This window comes from Labrus bergylta, chromosome 24, assembly GCF_963930695.1.
Source record: "Labrus bergylta chromosome 24, fLabBer1.1, whole genome shotgun sequence".
NCBI classification, from domain to species: domain Eukaryota; kingdom Metazoa; phylum Chordata; class Actinopteri; order Labriformes; family Labridae; genus Labrus; species Labrus bergylta.
In genome coordinates, this window is record NC_089218.1 from 411,539 (window position 1) to 431,193 (window position 19,655).

At 37.0% G+C, this 19,655-nt stretch overlaps 3 protein-coding genes across 3 annotated transcripts; all 3 read left to right on the forward strand.

The window, feature by feature from the left end:
• The first annotated feature begins 1,240 nt into the window (after positions 1-1,240).
• Positions 1,241-14,881, forward strand: LOC110002088 (T-cell surface glycoprotein CD3 zeta chain). Its single transcript, XM_020657731.3, has 8 exons — positions 1,241-1,405; positions 11,837-11,934; positions 12,009-12,044; positions 12,740-12,796; positions 13,014-13,046; positions 13,156-13,209; positions 13,295-13,324; positions 13,432-14,881. The coding sequence occupies exons 1-8, from the start codon at positions 1,345-1,347 to the stop codon at positions 13,495-13,497; spliced, it is 435 nt and encodes a 144-aa protein (XP_020513387.1). The 5' UTR covers positions 1,241-1,344; the 3' UTR covers positions 13,498-14,881.
• On the forward strand, positions 13,560-15,736 carry LOC136178186 (putative per-hexamer repeat protein 5). Its single transcript, XM_065952263.1, has 2 exons — positions 13,560-13,567; positions 15,229-15,736. Exons 1-2 carry the CDS (start codon positions 13,560-13,562, stop codon positions 15,734-15,736), a joined length of 516 nt encoding a protein of 171 aa, XP_065808335.1.
• Positions 15,011-19,641, forward strand: dnajc27 (DnaJ (Hsp40) homolog, subfamily C, member 27; the record flags this gene model as incomplete). The annotated part of the gene is given in 6 exon segments (XM_065951863.1): positions 15,011-15,839; positions 17,307-17,389; positions 18,842-18,911; positions 19,019-19,183; positions 19,273-19,395; positions 19,481-19,641. Coding segments are annotated over 6 exon segments (689 nt in total), but the record flags the coding sequence as incomplete, so codon positions are not given.
• Between the last annotated feature and the right edge of the window lie 14 nt (positions 19,642-19,655).

The following is a 19,655-nucleotide window of genomic DNA, read 5'->3' on the forward strand; positions in this document are numbered from 1 at the left end:
GTCGTTTATTCGTTTACAATAATAGATGAAGAAACATGGCGTCCTCTAATTATTCAATTTAAACTTCATCATCAAACATCTGATAAACATAAACATACGAATTTAAATGATAAACATAAACATTAAACATTAAATAAATAAATCTCATTTATTACCACAAAGAATAAAAACAGCTTTTTTTATTTATTTATTTCTGAGATCTGAAGAAAAAGACGTCGATGTTTCCTCCACTGATTCAGGTGTGTGTGTGTGTGTTCAGAGAGTGTGTGTGTGTGTGTGTGTGTGTTCAGAGAGTGTGTGTGTGTGTTCAGAGAGTGTGTGTGTGTGTGTTCAGAGAGTGTGTGTGTTCAGAGAGTGTGTGTGTTCAGAGAGTGTGTGTGTGTGTGTTCAGAGAGTGTGTGTGTGTGTGTTCAGAGAGTGTGTGTGTTCAGAGAGTGTGTGTGTTCAGAGAGTGTGTGTGTGTGTGTTCAGAGAGTGTGTGTGTTCAGAGAGTGTGTGTGTGTGTGTGTGTTCAGAGAGTGTGTGTGTGTGTGTTCAGAGAGTGTGTGTGTTCAGAGAGTGTGTGTGTGTGTGTGTGTTCAGAGAGTGTGTGTGTTCAGAGAGTGTGTGTGTGTGTGTGTGTTCAGAGAGTGTGTGTGTGTGTTCAGAGAGTGTGTGTGTGTGTGTGTTCAGAGAGAGTGTGTGTGTGTGTGTTCAGAGAGTGTGTGTTCAGAGAGAGTGTGTGTATATGTTGTGTTGATCATGAGTGGGAGAGAGAGTCGTGTGTGTGTGTGTGTGTGTGTGTGTGTGTGTGTGTGTGTGTGTGTGTGTGTGTGTGTGTGTGTGTGTGTGTGTGTGTGTGTGTGTGTGTGTGTGTGTGTGTGTGTGTGTGTGTGTGTGTGTGTGTGTGTGTGTGTGTGTGTGTGTGTGTGTGTGTGTGTGTGTGTGTGTGTGTGTGTGTGTGTGTGTGTGTGTGTGTGTGTGTGTGTGTGTGTGTGTGTGTGTGTGTGTGTGTGTGTGTGTGTGTGTGTGTGTGTGTGTGTGTGTGTGTGTGTGTGTGTGTGTGTGTCACCTGTCACAGCAGCTCTCACCACTTCCTGTTCCACTTAAAGTCGAGAGAAGAAGAATCGTTTCAGTCCTCCCACTCGGCTCCAGCTGTCTCTCTCTCTCTCTCTCTCTCTCTCTCTCTCTCTCTCTCTCTCTCTCTCTCCCTCTCTCTCTCTCTCTCTCTCTCTCTGTCTCTCTCTCTCTCTCTCTCTCTCTCTCTCTCTCTCTCTCTCGCTCTCTCTCTGTCTCTCCCTCTCTGTCTCTCTGTGTCTCTCTCTCTCTCTCTCAGAGTCGATCTGTTCGGTTAACCGGTCAGTGATGGAGCTGCCGTCGTTGACCTGCGTCCTGCTCCTGCTGTCCGCCGTGTGTCACCCCGCAGGTAAGAACAGCTCACACACCTGTAGACTTTAATGTTTGAACAGCAGGTTAAGATCTTCTTCTTCTTCTTCCTCTTCTTCTTCTGGTTGATGAAACACTCGATCAACTTATTTAAAGTATCTTCTCATTATTACTTTTTATTACATGTTCAACAGGAAATACAAACAGGAAATCGATCTTTAAAAGAAAACGTTTATTATTTATAAAAAAGTAAAACGAAAATGATCGAGCAGAAAAATAATAATAAATAATAATAATAATAATAAAATAAAAAAGTACTTTAAAAACTTCAAATCGTCTTTAAAAATGATAAATAATAATCTGTATGATTTTACAGAATCATGTTTTTATGTAGATCAACAGATTGTGTGTAAAATGTAAAATGTCTGACTGACTGAAAACAAACGGTTTAAACTCTCTCTGGGCGCCATGTTGGAATCTGCTGTCATCGTCTCTGAATCATCTGTGTCAGATTTTATCTCATTTAAGAAACATTTAACATTCTTTATTTAACTCTCCTACTTGAATTTGCTCCTTGTTATATAATTATATTAGCTTGTGAAGCTAAATGTAGTAGCAGCTCAGCTAAGCAGCAGATTAGCTCATGAGCTAACGAGCTAACCGGGAAGCTGCCGGTGTTACGTAGAGAAATGTATCCCTGCTCAAAACAAGACAAGTTCTCCACTGCAGAGTTTTTCATCCATTAAAATAACTTTACAGACAATTTAGATTTAAAATATGGTGTGCAGGTCATTTTTACTCAGGCTAAATAATTGTATTAATGAAATATATTTTATTATTTAGTGAACCTTTATTTAACCATGTTTGTCCCTGTGAGGTGAAGAAGCTCGTTTCCAGAGGAGACATGGTCGACATCATCAGCAGCACAAACACAAAGTTACACAGAGACAAAGTTACACAGAGACAAAGTTACACAGAGACAAAGTTACACAGAGACAAAGTCACACACAGACAAAGTTACACAGAGACAAAGTTACACAGAGACAAAGTTACAGAGACAAAGTTACACAGACAAAGTTACACAGAGACAAAGTTACACAGAGACAAAGTTACAGAGACAAAGTTACACAGAGACAAAGTTACACAGAGACAAAGTTACACAGAGACAAAGTTACACAGAGACAAAGTTACAGAGACAAAGTTACACAGAGACAAAGTTACACAGAGACAAAGTTACACAGAGACAAAGTTACAGAGACAAAGTTACACAGAGACAAAGTTACAGAGACAAAGTCACACAGAGACAAAGTTACAGAGACAAAGTTACAGAGACAAAGTTACACAGAGACAAAGTTACAGAGACAAAGTTACAGAGACAAAGTTACACAGAGACAAAGTTACACAGAGACAAAGTTACACAGAGACAAAGTTACACAGAGACAAAGTTACACAGACAAAGTCACACAGAGACAAAGTTACACAGAGACAAAGTTACACAGAGACAAAGTTACAGAGACAAAGTTACACAGAGACAAAGTCACACAGAGACAAAGTTACACAGAGACAAAGTCACACAGAGACAAAGTTACAGAGACAAAGTCACACAGAGACAAAGTTACACAGAGACAAAGTTACACAAACACAAAGTTACACAGAGACAAAGTCACACAGAGACAAAGTTACACAGAGACAAAGTTACACAGAGACAAAGTTACAGAGACAAAGTTACACAGAGACAAAGTTACACAGAGACAAAGTTACAGAGACAAAGTTACACAGACAAAGTCACACAGAGACAAAGTTACACAGAGACAAAGTTACACAGAGACAAAGTTACAGAGACAAAGTTACACAGAGACAAAGTTACACAGAGACAAAGTCACACAGAGACAAAGTTACACAGAGACAAAGTCACACAGAGACAAAGTTACAGAGACAAAGTCACACAGAGACAAAGTTACACAGAGACAAAGTTACACAAACACAAAGTTACACAGAGACAAAGTCACACAGAGACAAAGTTACACAGAGACAAAGTTACACAGAGACAAAGTTACAGAGACAAAGTTACACAGAGACAAAGTTACAGAGACAAAGTTACACAGAGACAAAGTTACACAGAGACAAAGTTACAGAGACAAAGTTACACAGAGACAAAGTTACACAGAGACAAAGTTACACAGAGACAAAGTTACAGAGACAAAGTTACACAGAGACAAAGTTACACAGAGACAAAGTCACACAGAGACAAAGTTACACAGAGACAAAGTCACACAGAGACAAAGTTACAGAGACAAAGTCACACAGACAAAGTTACACAGAGACAAAGTTACACAAACACAAAGTTACAGAGAGACAAAGTCACACAGAGACAAAGTTACACAGAGACAAAGTTACACAGAGACAAAGTTACAGAGACAAAGTTACACAGAGACAAAGTTACACAGAGACAAAGTTACAGAGACAAAGTTACACAGAGACAAAGTTACACAGAGTCAAAGTTACACAGAGACAAAGTTACAGAGACAAAGTTACACAGACAAAGTCACACAGAGACAAAGTTACACAGAGACAAAGTTACACAGAGACAAAGTTACAGAGACAAAGTTACACAGAGTCAAAGTCACACAGAGACAAAGTTACACAGAGACAAAGTCACACAGAGACAAAGTTACAGAGACAAAGTTACAGAGACAAAGTCACACAGAGACAAAGTTACACAGAGACAAAGTTACACAGAGACAAAGTCACACAGAGACAAAGTTACAGAGACAAAGTCACACAGAGACAAAGTCACACAGAGACAACACAAAGTTACACAGAGACAAAGTTACACAGAGACAAAGTCACACAGAGACAAAGTTACACAGAGACAAAGTTACACAAACACAAAGTTACACAGAGACAAAGTCACACAGAGACAAAGTTACACAGAGACAAAGTTACACAGAGACAAAGTTAAAGAGACAAAGTTACACAGAGACAAAGTTACACAGAGACAAAGTTACAGAGACAAAGTTACAGAGACAAAGTTACAGACAAAGTTACACAGAGACAAAGTTACACAGACAAAGTTACAGAGACAAAGTTACAGAGACAAAGTTACACAGAGACAAAGTTACACAGACAAAGTTACACAGACAAAGTTACACAGAGACAAAGTTACACAGACAAAGTTACAGAGACAAAGTTACACAGAGACAAAGTTACAGAGACAAAGTTACAGAGACAAAGTTACACAGAGACAAAGTTACAGAGACAAAGTCACACAGAGACAAAGTTACAGAGAGACAAAGTTACACAGAGTCAAAGTTACACAGAGACAAAGTTACAGAGACAAAGTTACACAGAGACAAAGTCACACAGAGACAAAGTTACACAGAGACAAAGTTACACAGAGACAAAGTCACACAGAGACAAAGTTACAGAGACAAAGTTACAGAGACAAAGTCACACAGAGACAAAGTTACACAGAGACAAAGTTACACAAACACAAAGTTACACAGAGACAAAGTCACACAGAGACAAAGTTACACAGAGACAAAGTTACACAGAGACAAAGTTACAGAGACAAAGTTACACAGAGACAAAGTTACACAGAGACAAAGTTACACAGAGACAAAGTTACACAGAGACAAAGTTACAGAGACAAAGTTACAGAGACAAAGTTACACAGAGACAAAGTTACAGAGACAAAGTTACAGAGACAAAGTTACAGAGACAAAGTTACACAGACAAAGTTACAGAGACAAAGTTACAGAGACAAAGTTACACAGAGACAAAGTTACACAGACAAAGTTACACAGAGACAAAGTTACACAGACAAAGTTACACAGAGACAAAGTTACACAGAGACAAAGTTACACAGAGACAAAGTTACAGAGACAAAGTTACACAGAGACAAAGTTACACAGAGACAAAGTTACAGAGACAAAGTTACAGAGACAAAGTTACACAGAGACAAAGTTACAGAGACAAAGTTACAGAGACAAAGTTACACAGAGACAAAGTTACAGAGACAAAGTCACACAGAGACAAAGTTAAAGAGACAAAGTTACACAGAGACAAAGTTACAGAGACAAAGTCACACAGAGACAAAGTTACAGAGACAAAGTTACAGAGACAAAGTTACACAGAGACAAAGTTACAGAGACAAAGTTACACAGAGACAAAGTTACAGAGACAAAGTTACACAGACAAAGTTACAGAGACAAAGTCACACAAACACAAAGTTACACAGAGACAAAGTTACACAGAGACAAAGTTACAGAGACAAAGTCACACAGAGACAAAGTTACAGAGACAAAATTACAGAGACAAAGTCACACAAACACAAAGTTACACAGAGACAAAGTTACACAGAGACAAAGTTACAGAGAGACAAAGTCACACAGAGACAAAGTCACACAGAGACAAAGTTACAGAGACAAAGTTACAGAGAGACAAAGTTACACAGAGACAAAGTTACACAGAGACAAAGTTACACAGAGACAAAGTCACACAGAGACAAAGTCACACAGAGACAAAGTCACAGAGACAAAGTCACACAGAGACAAAGTCACACAGAGACAAAGTTACACAGAGACAAAGTTACACAGAGACAAAGTTACAGAGACAAAGTCACACAGAGACAAAGTTACAGAGACAAAGTTACAGAGAGACAAAGTTACTGAGACAAAGTCACACAGAGACAAAGTTACAGAGACAAAGTTACACAGAGTCAAAGTTACACAGAGACAAAGTCACACAGAGACAAAGTTACAGAGACAAAGTTACACAGAGACAAAGTCACACAGAGACAAAGTCACACAGAGACAAAGTTACAGAGACAAAGTTACACAGAGACAAAGTTACAGAGACAAAGTGTCATTTATAAAAACACTAAAGTTTACAGTTAAAGAGAAAAAAGAGTAAAATCTGTGAGTGTGTTGTTGAAGCGGTCGAGCTGAAACATCGGCATCCTGTAGAATCCGCTTCCTGTAGAAACCTTTAAGGACTCCAGCTCCTTGAGTTTCAAGTCCTTGTGCAGACAAAGTCACACAGAGACAAAGTTACACAGAGACAAAGTCACACAGAGACAAAGTCACACAGAGACAAAGTTACAGAGACAAAGTTACACAGAGACAAAGTTACACAGAGACAAAGTTACAGAGACAAAGTCACACAGAGACAAAGTTACAGAGACAAAGTTACAGAGACAAAGTTACACAGAGACAAAGTTACAGAGACAAAGTTACACAGAGTCAAAGTTACACAGAGACAAAGTCACACAGAGACAAAGTCACACAGAGACAAAGTTACAGAGACAAAGTTACACAGAGACAAAGTTACACAGAGACAAAGTTACACAGAGACAAAGTCACACAGAGACAAAGTTACAGAGACAAAGTTACACAGAGACAAAGTTACAGAGACAAAGTTACACAGAGACAAAGTTACAGAGACAAAGTCACACAGAGACAAAGTTACAGAGACAAAGTTACACAGAGACAAAGTTACAGAGACAAAGTTACACAGAGACAAAGTTACAGAGACAAAGTTACACAGAGACAAAGTTACACAGAGACAAAGTCACACAGAGACAAAGTCACACAGAGACAAAGTCACACAGAGACAAAGTTACACAGAGACAAAGTTACACAGAGTCAAAGTTACACAGAGACAAAGTCACACAGAGACAAAGTCACACAGAGACAAAGTTACAGAGACAAAGTTACAGAGACAAAGTTACACAGAGACAAAGTTACACAGAGACAAAGTTACACAGAGACAAAGTTACAGAGACAAAGTTACAGAGACAAAGTTACACAGAGACAAAGTTACACAGAGACAAAGTTACAGAGACAAAGTTACAGAGACAAAGTTACACAGAGACAAAGTTACACAGAGACAAAGTTACACAGAGACAAAGTCACACAGAGACAAAGTCACACAGAGACAAAGTTACAGAGACAAAGTTACAGAGACAAAGTTACACAGAGACAAAGTTACACAGAGACAAAGTTACAGAGACAAAGTTACACAGAGACAAAGTCACACAGAGACAAAGTTACACAGAGACAAAGTTACACAGAGACAAAGTCACACAGAGACAAAGTCACACAGAGACAAAGTTACACAGAGACAAAGTTACACAGAGACAAAGTCACACAGAGACAAAGTTACAGAGACAAAGTGTCATTTATAAAAACACTAAAGTTTACAGTTAAAGAGAAAAAAGAGTCAAATCTGTGAGTGTGTTGTTGAAGCGGTCGAGCTGAAACATCGGCATCCTGTAGAATCCGCTTCCTGTAGAAACCTTTAAGGACTCCAGCTCCTTGAGTTTCAAGTCCTTGTGCAGATTCCAGGCTGAGGGTGCAGAATACCCAGAAGCCCCGTCACCTTTTCTGTCCGAGCGTTTGGGACGGAGAGCGTGAATACTGAGTGGTTCTTATGTGTTAAAAACAGAGAGAGCAGATCTTACACTGTAAATAATAAACAGTTAATAAACTGTTAATAAACTGTTAATAAACTGTTAAACAGTTAATAAACAGTTAATGAACAGTTAATAAACAGTTCTAAAGGCTGTGAGTTACCTTGAAGGTGTTCCAGTGAAGAGCTTTACGGGTCACCAGAGCACGCCGTCCTACCCGAGAGCACGCCACACGACGAGCTTTACAGTTTGTAAAAAGTGTCTTACAAGGACATTTAACTTCATTAAGTATAAACTTCAGATACTTCCTGAAACTTCTCGGTTTTCAAACACGGCTCATGTGATTCTCGGCAGGGATACATTTTTCAACACAACACCTGAAGCAAAAAGCTGCTCCACGTTTGTGTTAATGAGTTAAATTGAAGGATCAATAAAACCTGATTATTTTATAATTATATAATAATTATTATTAATTTTCTTTGTCTCTGCAGAAACTTTTATTTTATTTCAGCTGCTGAAGCTAGCCGTTAGCTTTAGCTTCAATAAATACATATATTAATAATAAATAAATATTAATTTTCCTGAACGTAGATTTTCATGTTCATTATCTTTTTATTTTATTTTCTGGCTCTTCATACTCGTGGCTGCTGATCTCTGTTTTCTATCCAATGAGCAGATGATAAAATACCAGTACAGACTAAAACAAGACCAGTTCAAACCATTAAGAGCCTTAAAGACCGGTTCAGAGCATCTGGAGATAAATTCATAATACCGGTTTAAACAATCAGACCTTCAAATAACTACAATGCTGACCGCTGTATTTTCCAGTAGAGACTAAAGGACCAGTTCAAACCAGTACATCCCAGTTTAAAATCTCCCTCTCACCGTCTGCAGAAACTTTAAACATCTGTAAATCTCGCCACTCGTGTGAGGCGCTCTGATGGCGGGTCAAATAAGAGCGAGCTGTGAGGTTTCTGCTCGCCGTCTGCAGGTTTGAATTTATTTATTAAACAGACGATGAAGGTCGACGTACAGATGACTTGAGCAGGGACGCATTTCTCTACGTAACACCGGCAGCTTCTCCATTAGCTCGTTATTCACAAGATGATTTTAAAAACCTTCACTTTAAAGTCTTTAAACTTTCACATTAAAATCTTTTAAACTTTCACTTTAAAATCTTTTAAACTTTCACATTAAAATCTTTAAACTTTCACATTAAAATCTTTAAACCTTCACTTTAAAATCTTTAAACTTTCACATTAAAATCTTTTAAACTTTCACATTAAAATCTTTAAACTTTCACATTAAAATCTTTTAAACTTTCACATTAAAATCTTTAAACTTTTGCATTAAAATCTTTTAAACTTTTGCATTAAAATCTTTTAAACTTTTGCATTAAAATCTTTTAAACTTTTGCATTAAAATCTTTTAAACTTTTGCATTAAAATCTTTTAAACTTTCACATTAAAATCTTTTAAACTTTTGCATTAAAATCTTTTAAACCTTTGCATTAAAATCTTCTAAAGACACAAAAATTAAAAACAAAATATGAACTAGAACATGAAAGTGTAGAGATGAAACGCTTTATGTCAGAGCGCACTTTGTCTTTGTAGTGTGAGAAGCTGAGCTGACCACAGAGTAAACCCCCCTCCACACACACACACACACACACAGGAAGTAGCGTTGTGCTGTGGTTCTTAAAGTTGAACGTCTTCCCCAAACTGAGCTTCGTCTGATGGAGACGAGAAAAGCTCATAAAAACAGTTTTAAAGTTTCAGATTCTCCGTCTCGTGTGTCGTTGCTATGGAAACATGAGACGGAGAAACGGCTGAAACAGAAACGGTTCAGTGTAAAGATTTGACTGATTGCCGACATGTGTCTTGTATGTTGCTGAAAACAATATGCAAAATACAAGACACACGTCGGCAACTTTTAAACAATTATTCAGGAACATGTTGCTCAGATTTCTGCAACTTTCTAGAACGATTCCGTTGCATGCTGAGGAAACATTTGAGAAACTTTCTGAGCCGCATTTTCCGAATTACTCAGAAACATTTTCATCAACAACAACATGCAAAACATTTCGGAAACATCTGAGTAACTCTGTTTGCAACTTCTCAACATGTTGCTCAGATTTCTGCAACATTTCAGAAATATTTACAGCAACTTTGGCAGCAACATCTTTCAATTGTCTCATCCACATTTACAGCAACGTGATGTAAAACGAGCGGTTTGTTAGATGCAGACGGCGTGACGGTGAGACGTGTTTAAATAACTTTATTTAAAAATGAGACGAGTGGAAAACAAAAAGACTTTAATGTAAAAACCTGAAAGAGTCAGACGTCAGAGTCGAGACGTTTCTCCATCAGACGGCTGTTTAGAGTTTCAGTTAATGTTTCACATTTATTATCAGCTGATGAGTTCCCGTAACCATGGAAACAAAAACTCCTGAGAGATGACGAGTTTCTTTATGAGAGTCTGAGAGGTTTCATCTTCAGGACTCAAACTGGAAAAACTTCAAATTACCCTGAAATGAGATCTTTAAAAAAAAAAAGCGGTTTTCATGTTTGATACTCGACAACATCGCGTCACATCCAGCCTGACCACACACACACACACACACACACACACACACACACACACACACACACACACACACGCACACGCGCGGACTTCCTCCTGTGTGTGTGTTCACTCTTTATCTTTGTTCTCATCAAAATTTATTTTTATCTCAAGCGGCCGTCTTTCTAATGAACATCAGAACGTAAAGACAGGAAACTGTTCTGGAGGTTCAGAGTTTTTATCAGAAACGAGATCGGAGCGTTTTTTAATTCTTAACATCTCATGAAGTTATTAAAACTCTTTTTGGACACGTGAATATATCCAGTATTTAATTTGAATCCTCCCTGAAAAGCAAGCAGCAACCTGCAGTTCCTGGAGTGTCCACTAGAGGCTGGCTGCAGAAGCACAGGAAGTCACATACACACCCATTGTAAAAAGCCTGTTTTTACAGCAGAGATGAACATGTTTACAGCCTGGTTCAAAAAACCAAATAGGTGTGATTAGCTCATGTCTGGATGGACACACACTGTACGGGGGGGGAATGTTTTGATGACTCATCGTCCTCTTGTCTTATTTTATTCTTTAGGCTCCCGTTGTCTTTCTCTACTAAATAAAATCGTTCGTCCAAATCTTGTTTCTAATAAGAAGTCAAACATTTGAAGTGAAGAACAGAAAAGTTAGAGAGGAGTCGATGGAGTTATCGTCTGTGGTTTGTCGTTTCCTTTCCCTCGCTCACATATCAGCGTTAATGACTTCCTGTCCCTCCTCTGTCACATGGACCCTTCACCCCAGGGGAGTGAAGACCCGGGTGTCACTACACGTGTGATCACATGACATCCTGCAGGCGTTCGGAGCGTCGGTTGTGAAGGTCCACAGAGAATAACTCAACGCCGACAGGAAGATGTAATAATGCATTTGACCACTCGGGGCAGTGTGGTGATGAGACAGAGCGACATCATTTTTGAAGAAAAGTAATGATGGGGGTCTACGCGTACGCGTACTCGTGTCAGGGGAGGCGTGGTCACTTTACCCTCAGTCTTACCTGAAGGCGCCTTCATGAGATACCTGCAGTCACTACTCAGGGCTGAAAAAACACACTCAGAGTTTGAAGACGTTCAGTTGTTTCCTCAAACAAGAAGAATGGCTTGTGTTTGTTTGGGACTATTTTCAGCGGCGGATGAGTCCACATGCAGAGAGTGGTGATCGAGACGGGGCGCGTGTGTCACATATAACCAAACACACACACACACACTGAACCACAGACACACACGCACACGCACACACACACTGAACCACAGACACACACACACACACACACACCTGTGTGAGAGATGGAGGAAACCACTGAGCAGCATCACACAAACACACAAACTGTTTCTAACTCGCTCTCTTGAAGTCCCGCCCTCTTTTCTGTAACTGTATTCCTGCACTTACACTGTACTTCCTGTCTTTGTCCATGTGTATGACCTTTAACCTTTGACCTTTAACCTCTGACAGAGGCAGTGAACCTATACGACCCTCAGCTGTGTTACATCCTGGACGGTTTCCTCGGTCTGTACGGACTCGTCATCACCGGCATGTTCATCAGAGAGAAGGTCAGTCTACTGTCACTCTCAAGGTCAAAGGTCATGAGTTACAGTTTTTAATCTTCAGTTTGTTTCTGTTTTAGTTCTTCAGAGAAAAAGTGAAGTCAGCAGAGGGCAGCGTGAGTCAACAACAACAATCACACACAACAACAACAAACAAACACAACAACAAACAAACACAACAACAAACAAACAAACACAACAACAAACAAACAAACACAACAACAAACAAACACAACAACAAACAAACAAACACAACAACAAACAAACACAACAACAAACAAACAAACACAACAACAAACAAACAAACACAACAACAAACAAACACAACAACAAACAAACAAACACAACAACAAACAAACACAACAACAAACAAACACAACAAACAAACAAACACAACAACAAACACAACAACAAACAAACACAACAAACAAACACAACAACAAACAAACACAACAACAAACAAACAAACACAACAACAAACAAACAAACACAACATCAAACAAACAAACACAACAACAAATAAACACAACAACAAACAAACACAACAACAAACAAACACAACAAACAAATAAACACAACAACAAACAAACACAACAACAAACAAACACAACAAACAAATAAACACAACAACAAACACAACAACAAACAAACAAATAAACACAACAACAAACACAACAACAAACAAACAAACAGATCGCTCGTTGATGTTCCTGTTGGATAAAAAGTGTTGTGTTTTTTGATTTGTTGTCTTGTTGTTGTTTTCATCTTTTCTCCGTCTCCTCTCTCGTGGCGTGGCGTTGTGGATCTGAAGGGTCTGGACTCTGGAGGTTACGCCCCGGTGGTCAGAGGAGACCCTGAGAGAGGACGAGTGAGTCTGTTTTCAATATCAAAACTCAAACTCAGCGTCTGGTTCTATGAGAAAAGTTTTAAAAAGCACTAGAAGACCCTCAAAGTGAGACCTTAGGACCCCCAGATACTGGACCCTTTACAAGATCCTGAAGACCTTCTAAAGATTACAGATCAGTTTGTTGTTTTTAAAGGAACAGAACTTTGATTTCTAAAGTTTCTCCTTTTTGTTTTTTCAGAACCGCAGGATGGCCGATGACTCTGAATACACGGTAACAAACACGCTCTTATTTTGAAGTTTGTTGTTTCTAAAGAGACACAGATGAGACGTATTGTTCTTTATATGATTATCTCCCAGCATGCATTGTGTCTTTGTTTCAGACTCTGAACAAACACTCTGATGGAGAATACAAGGCGCTCCCGGTGAAGAGAGAGGTGACTCCTCTGATGTTTGTTCTTTTGATTTCATCATGAATATTTTACAGTGTAGATTTAAAATCTTGTTTTTGTGTTTGTGCAGCGTCAGAGGAAGAACGAGCAGATCTACCAGGTGAGTCTGAACACGTTTATTGTTTTCATGTCACTCGATCCTCCAGGTTATCTGTCGGTGGGCTCCGTCTGTTTCCTGGAACATTAAAGTGTTTCCTGTCTCTTCAGGGTTTGAGCTCGGCCACCAGAGACACGTACGACTCGCTGCAGATGCAGCCGCTTCCTGCCCGCTAACGCCACCATCACCATGCCACGGACCACCAGATAACCACGACTCCCTGCGACCAAAACAAACGATGACGACGTTTGTTTTAGAGAATCTGTACATTTAACCTTTGACCCTCTGAACACAAAAACGCCTCAAAACTCAGTTTAACTTCAAATCCACGTTTTACCGTAAAACTTCTAATAAAAGCTCCTCCCACTTCTAGGCCCCGCCCCCTTTTCCTCGCCTGGTGTTGCTGCCCGCTTTGATGGATACAGGCGGCTCTCAGTCAGACGCCATCTTTGCGTTTAGTGTTTAAATGAATCGCAGATCAAACAAACAACGAGCAGAAGGTTAGAGTGATTTATCATTTTTTAGTTTTAACGATGTTCACTGCTGTAAATTTACAATTTTTAAATCTTTCCCGTCTTTGCTCCGCCCCGCTTTGGTTTGTGAATAATTAGCGGCCCGTCTCGTTTCGGCGCCCGTCCTAACTGAAGGCCGACTGACGTACAGAAAAGGTCGGGCTGTTTATAGAAGTTTTACGGTAACTTTCAGAAAAAAGAATCCATTAAATGTTAAAGTCTAAATTGAAGGATGATGTTTCAGCTCGCTGGTTTGACGTCTGTTCAGCTGATTTAGGCCTAACGTAACGTGTAACAGCGTGCGTTACTACGTGACCAAAAACAATAGTTTTAAAAAGATCTTTTTATGTTTCCACTTTAAAAGATTGAATAAATCAGGAGGGTCAGTGTAAATAAAAGCCGGAGATGAATTTATAACATTTATATTGTAATATCTTTGTAACTTTATCTTGTTCATGTCATAAAGATTATTTTAAGATGCAGAGGGATCATCTCTAAACACAACTCTGCAGGGTGCAGTACCACAGTTTGTCCACCGGATGTCGCTGTTTCACCAAAACGGAAGGATGTTTCATGAAGCTAATTACATTTTAAATTAATTAAAATTTAAACTAAAAGGACCAAAACAAATCATCAAATGTATCCAAAAAATAATTATTATTTGTTTAATTTTCAGTAAAATCTTTAAAGTCCATCCGTGTGGAGCTTTATCAAAAAATCATTAAATTAAATATCAGACATTAAAACATGTTTTTGTTCTTTTCCCTTTTCTTTATTTGAAATGGTTTTACAAATATTAGTTATAAACACAATCCTCCTGCTGGCTTTCTTATATTTTAAATATTTGTTTTTATAGTTTTCTGTGTACTAGTTATGATGGGAGTAGTTTTATATTGATCGCTAGTTTTTTCCTGAGAAATTGTTTTGTAAAATATGACAGATCATTTCTGAGAATATTTGTTCTTGTCTTCTTCACGTGTTTTACTCTGATGACTAAACGCTTCCGCTAAATGAATCGTAGAATATTAAAAATGTTTCTTAAACAGTCTCCTTTAATAAGTCTTTTTTTATAGCTTCTGCCCCACTGCTGTCTTATTTTATTCTTCATTAAACAGAAAAGTCAAATCAGTATCAGTCGTTAGATTACTTTTATTCTGAAAGGGTTACCGGATGTCTTGTTTTAACGACGCTGGTCTTTAAACGCTTGTTAGCATTTTAGGCTATGAAGCTATTTAGCTCGCTATGTCTCCGCTGTGTGTTTTATTAACAGTAAATTAAAACATTAGCACTAATGCTAAGCTACATGACGCGCAGTTGTTCTTAAACACGAGGACAGTTCAGATAAAAGGTCCTTTTTATCACGAGAGTGAAGCTAACAGCTGGTTAGCCTGTTAGCCGCGCTGTCAACAACAACACCGGGTCGGAGCTCGGTACCAGTCTGCACAGCGGGTCGGTGCTCGGTACCAGTCTGTACACCGGGTCGGTGCTCGGTACCAGTCTGCACAGCGGGTCGGTGCTCGGTACCAGTCTGCACAGCGGGTCGGTGCTCGGTACCAGTCTGTACAGCGGGTCGGTGCTCGGTACCAGTCTGCACACCGGGTCGGTGCTCGGTACCAGTCTGCACACCGGGTCGGTGCTCGGTACCAGTCTGCACAGCGGGTCGGTGCTCGGTACCAGTCTGTACAGCGGGTCGGAGCTCGGTACCAGTCTGTACAGCGGGTCGGTGCTCGGTACCAGTCTGTACAGCGGGTCGGAGCTCGGTACCAGTCTGCACACCGGGTCGGTGCTCGGTACCAGTCTGCACAGCGGGTCGGTGCTCGGTACCAGTCTGCACACCGGGTCGGTGCTCGGTACCAGTCTGTACACCGGGTCGGTGCTCGGTACCAGTCTGTTAGTCTGTTAAATTCACGGAGGTCCAGATGGAAACGAACCCGCCGAAGAGGAGAGACAACAAGAAGTCTCTGCGGGTGAAGGTGATCAGCCTGGGGAACGCGGAGGTGGGAAAGGTAACTCACCAGGTGTTTAAACACCTTTATTTAAACCTTTATTTAAACCTTTATTTAAACCTTTATTTAAACCTTTATTTAAACCTTTAAACACCTTTATTTAAACCTTTATTTAAACCTTTATTTAAACCTTTAAACACCTTTATTTAAACCTTTATTTAAACCTTTATTTAAACCTTTATTTAAACCTTTATTTAAACCTTAATTTAAACCTTTATTTAAACCTTAATTTAAACCTTTATTTAAACCTTCATTTAAACCTTTATTTAAACCTTTAAACACCTTTATTTAAACCTTTATTTAAACCTTTATTTAAACCTTTATTTAAACCTCATGTTGGATTCTACAAACTGACATTTATTCACTTTATAAACAGATTCCCTCTGAAAGATAAAAGCTCATATATTTATTTCAGAATCTCTCAACAAACTGCTGAAAGTGTTTTTCATTAAATGTTATATTTTGACTTTTAAAATGAGACAAAACCTCATTAAGAAATAAACACATTTAACACATTCTGGTTTAAATCTAATTAAACATGAACAGAAGAACATCAGAGAGGATGTGTTTCAGATGAGGACTGATGGATGGAGAGATCGGCATCAATATTAAGTTTTTTTTTATATATATATATATATATATATATATATATATATAAAATGTTTTCAATGGAGATATGTGAATATTAAGTTGGGGAATTCAAAAAATAGCTGAACAAAGTGATTTTCAAATATATTTTATTGTTTAAAATATTATTTAATTAATATTTTATAGGCTATATAATACGTTTTAGATAGGATTCTTTATTGTTTGTAGTAAATGAAAGTTGTAATTACACATTTTCACCACCGGAGGGAAGCAAACACTCGTGTTTATCAGGTGTAAAGACTCTTTCAAAATAAAACCCGAAGCAGGGAGTTATAGTTACACTTTACAACCACTAGAGGGCGATGATATAACATGTCAGCTCAATTAATGTGAAGTCACACACGAAAAAGTTAAAAACTGCAAGAAAAGAAGTTCATGGCTTGATAAAGAATAAAACTAAATCTCATAGTGAAGCTTAACTTCATCTTAAAGTTCAGTTTATATCTCTCTGTGGGGGACATGGATCTCTAAAGGATGTTCCTAAAAGCTTTCAGGCTCTTAAACTGAATTATTAAACGATTCAAACGAACATTAGCATCATTTATATTATCACACACACACACACACACACACACACACACACACACACACACACACACACACACACACACACACACACACACACACCCTTATGAGCGCCTTGCACACGGTGCTAACTGTGACAGTAAAATAAAAATCTAAAATACAAACTCAGCTCTGACGTGTAAAGATTCAAAGTGAACTTCTGCAGGATGTGTTCAGACGTTGAATCTGTGGATGTCTGAAGGAGGTTTGCTGTGAAAGATTCTGCAGGAACATTTTAACCGTTTGTCCTTTCAGAGCTGCATCATCAAACGTTACTGTGAGAAGAGGTTCGTCCCAAAGTATCTGGCAACTATCGGCATCGACTACGGCGTCACTAAGTGAGTCTCCTCTGCTGTCACTGAGTGGGAGAGCTTATATTTATGTTATATTTATGTTATATTTATGTTATATTTATATATTATATTTATGTTATATTTATGTTATATTTATATATTATATTTATGTTATATTTATATATTATATTTATCTTATATTTATGTTATATTTATGTTATATTTATGTTATATTTATATATTATATTTATGTTATATTTATATATTATATTTATGTTATATTTATATATTATATTTATGTTATATTTATGTTATATTTATGTTATATTTATATATTATATTTATATATTATATTTATGTTATATTTATGTTATATTTATATATTATATTTATGTTATATTTATATATTATATTTATATATTATATTTATATATTATATATTATATTTATATATTACATTTATATATTACATTTATATATTATATATTATATATTATATTTATATATTACATTTATATATTACATTTATATATTATATTTATGTTATATTTATATATTATATTTATGTTATATTTATGTTATATTTGTATATTATATTTATGTTATATTTATATATTATATTTATGTTATATTTATATATTATATTTATATATTACATTTATATATTACATTTATATATTATATTTATATATTATATATTATATATTATATTTATATATTACATTTATATATTATATTTATATATTATATTTATGTTATATTTATATATTATATTTATGTTATATTTATGTTATATTTATATATTATATTTATGTTATATTTATATATTATATTTATGTTATATTTATGTTATATTTATATATTTTTATGTTATATTTATATATTACATTTATATATTATATTTATGTTATATTTATATATTATATTTATGTTATATTTACATATTATATTTGTATATTATATTTATGTTATATTTATATTTATGTTATATTTATATATTATATTTATATATTATATTTATGTTATATTTATATATTACATTTATATATTATATTTATGTTATATTTATATATTATATTTATGTTATATTTATATATTACATTTATATATTATATTTATGTTATATTTATATATTATATTTATATATTGTATTTATGTTATATTTATATATTACATTTATATATTATATTTATGTTATATTTATATATTATATTTATATATTATATTTATGTTATATTTATATATTACATTTATATATTATATTTATGTTATATTTATATATTATATTTATGTTATATTTATATATTACATTTATATATTATATTTATGTTATATTTATATATTACATTTATATATTATATTTATATATTATATTTCTGTTATATTTATATATTATTATATATTACATTTATATATTATATTACGTGATATATTTATATATTATTTATATTTATATTATATATTTATATTACATTATATATTATATTTTCACGTCAGAGTGCAGGTACGAGACCGAGAGATCAAAGTGAACATCTTTGACATGGCCGGACATCCGTTCTTCTACGAAGTGAGTCAGAAAATCAAATAAAATCACATTTTCTTACAATAAAGTTTTTATTGTTTTAAACTTTAAAAGTTATTATATCTCTGCCCCCCCCCCTCCACCCGTCTCAGGTGCGTAATGAGTTCTATAAGGACAGTCAGGGCGTGCTGCTGGTTTATGACGTCGGCCTCAGGGAGAGTTTCGACGCCCTCGACAGCTGGCTCGGCGAGATGAAACAGGAAATGGGTTCTCAGGCCAACATGGACAGCATCGTGTTCATCGTCTGCGCCAACAAGGTGGTCATGAGTCTCCTGCTGGAGAGCGGTTTTAAAACGTCTACGAGTTAACAGCAGGAAGTTAAAATGTCTGCTTCCTGTCTGTGCAGGTCGACCTGACCAAGCGGCGGGTTGTTGACGAGGGGGAGGGGCGTCTGTGGGCGGAGTCCAGAGGGTTCCATTACTTTGAGACGTCAGCTCAGAGCGGCGAGGGCATCAACGAGATGTTTCAGGTACGCACACACACACACACTCTCTCAGCCGCTCCCTCAGGACACAGAAGGTCGTTCTGAGCGCCACGTGTTTGTCCTCTCTCAGGCGTTCTTCTCGTCCATCACCGACATGTGTGAGAACGGCGGGAAGCGCCCGGTGGCAGAGGTCAGCATGGCCTTCACCAAAGAGCAGGCCGACACCATCAGGCGCATCCGAAACAGCAAAGACTCATGGGATATGCTGGGGGTGAAACCCGGCGCCACACGGTGGGTCAACGCCT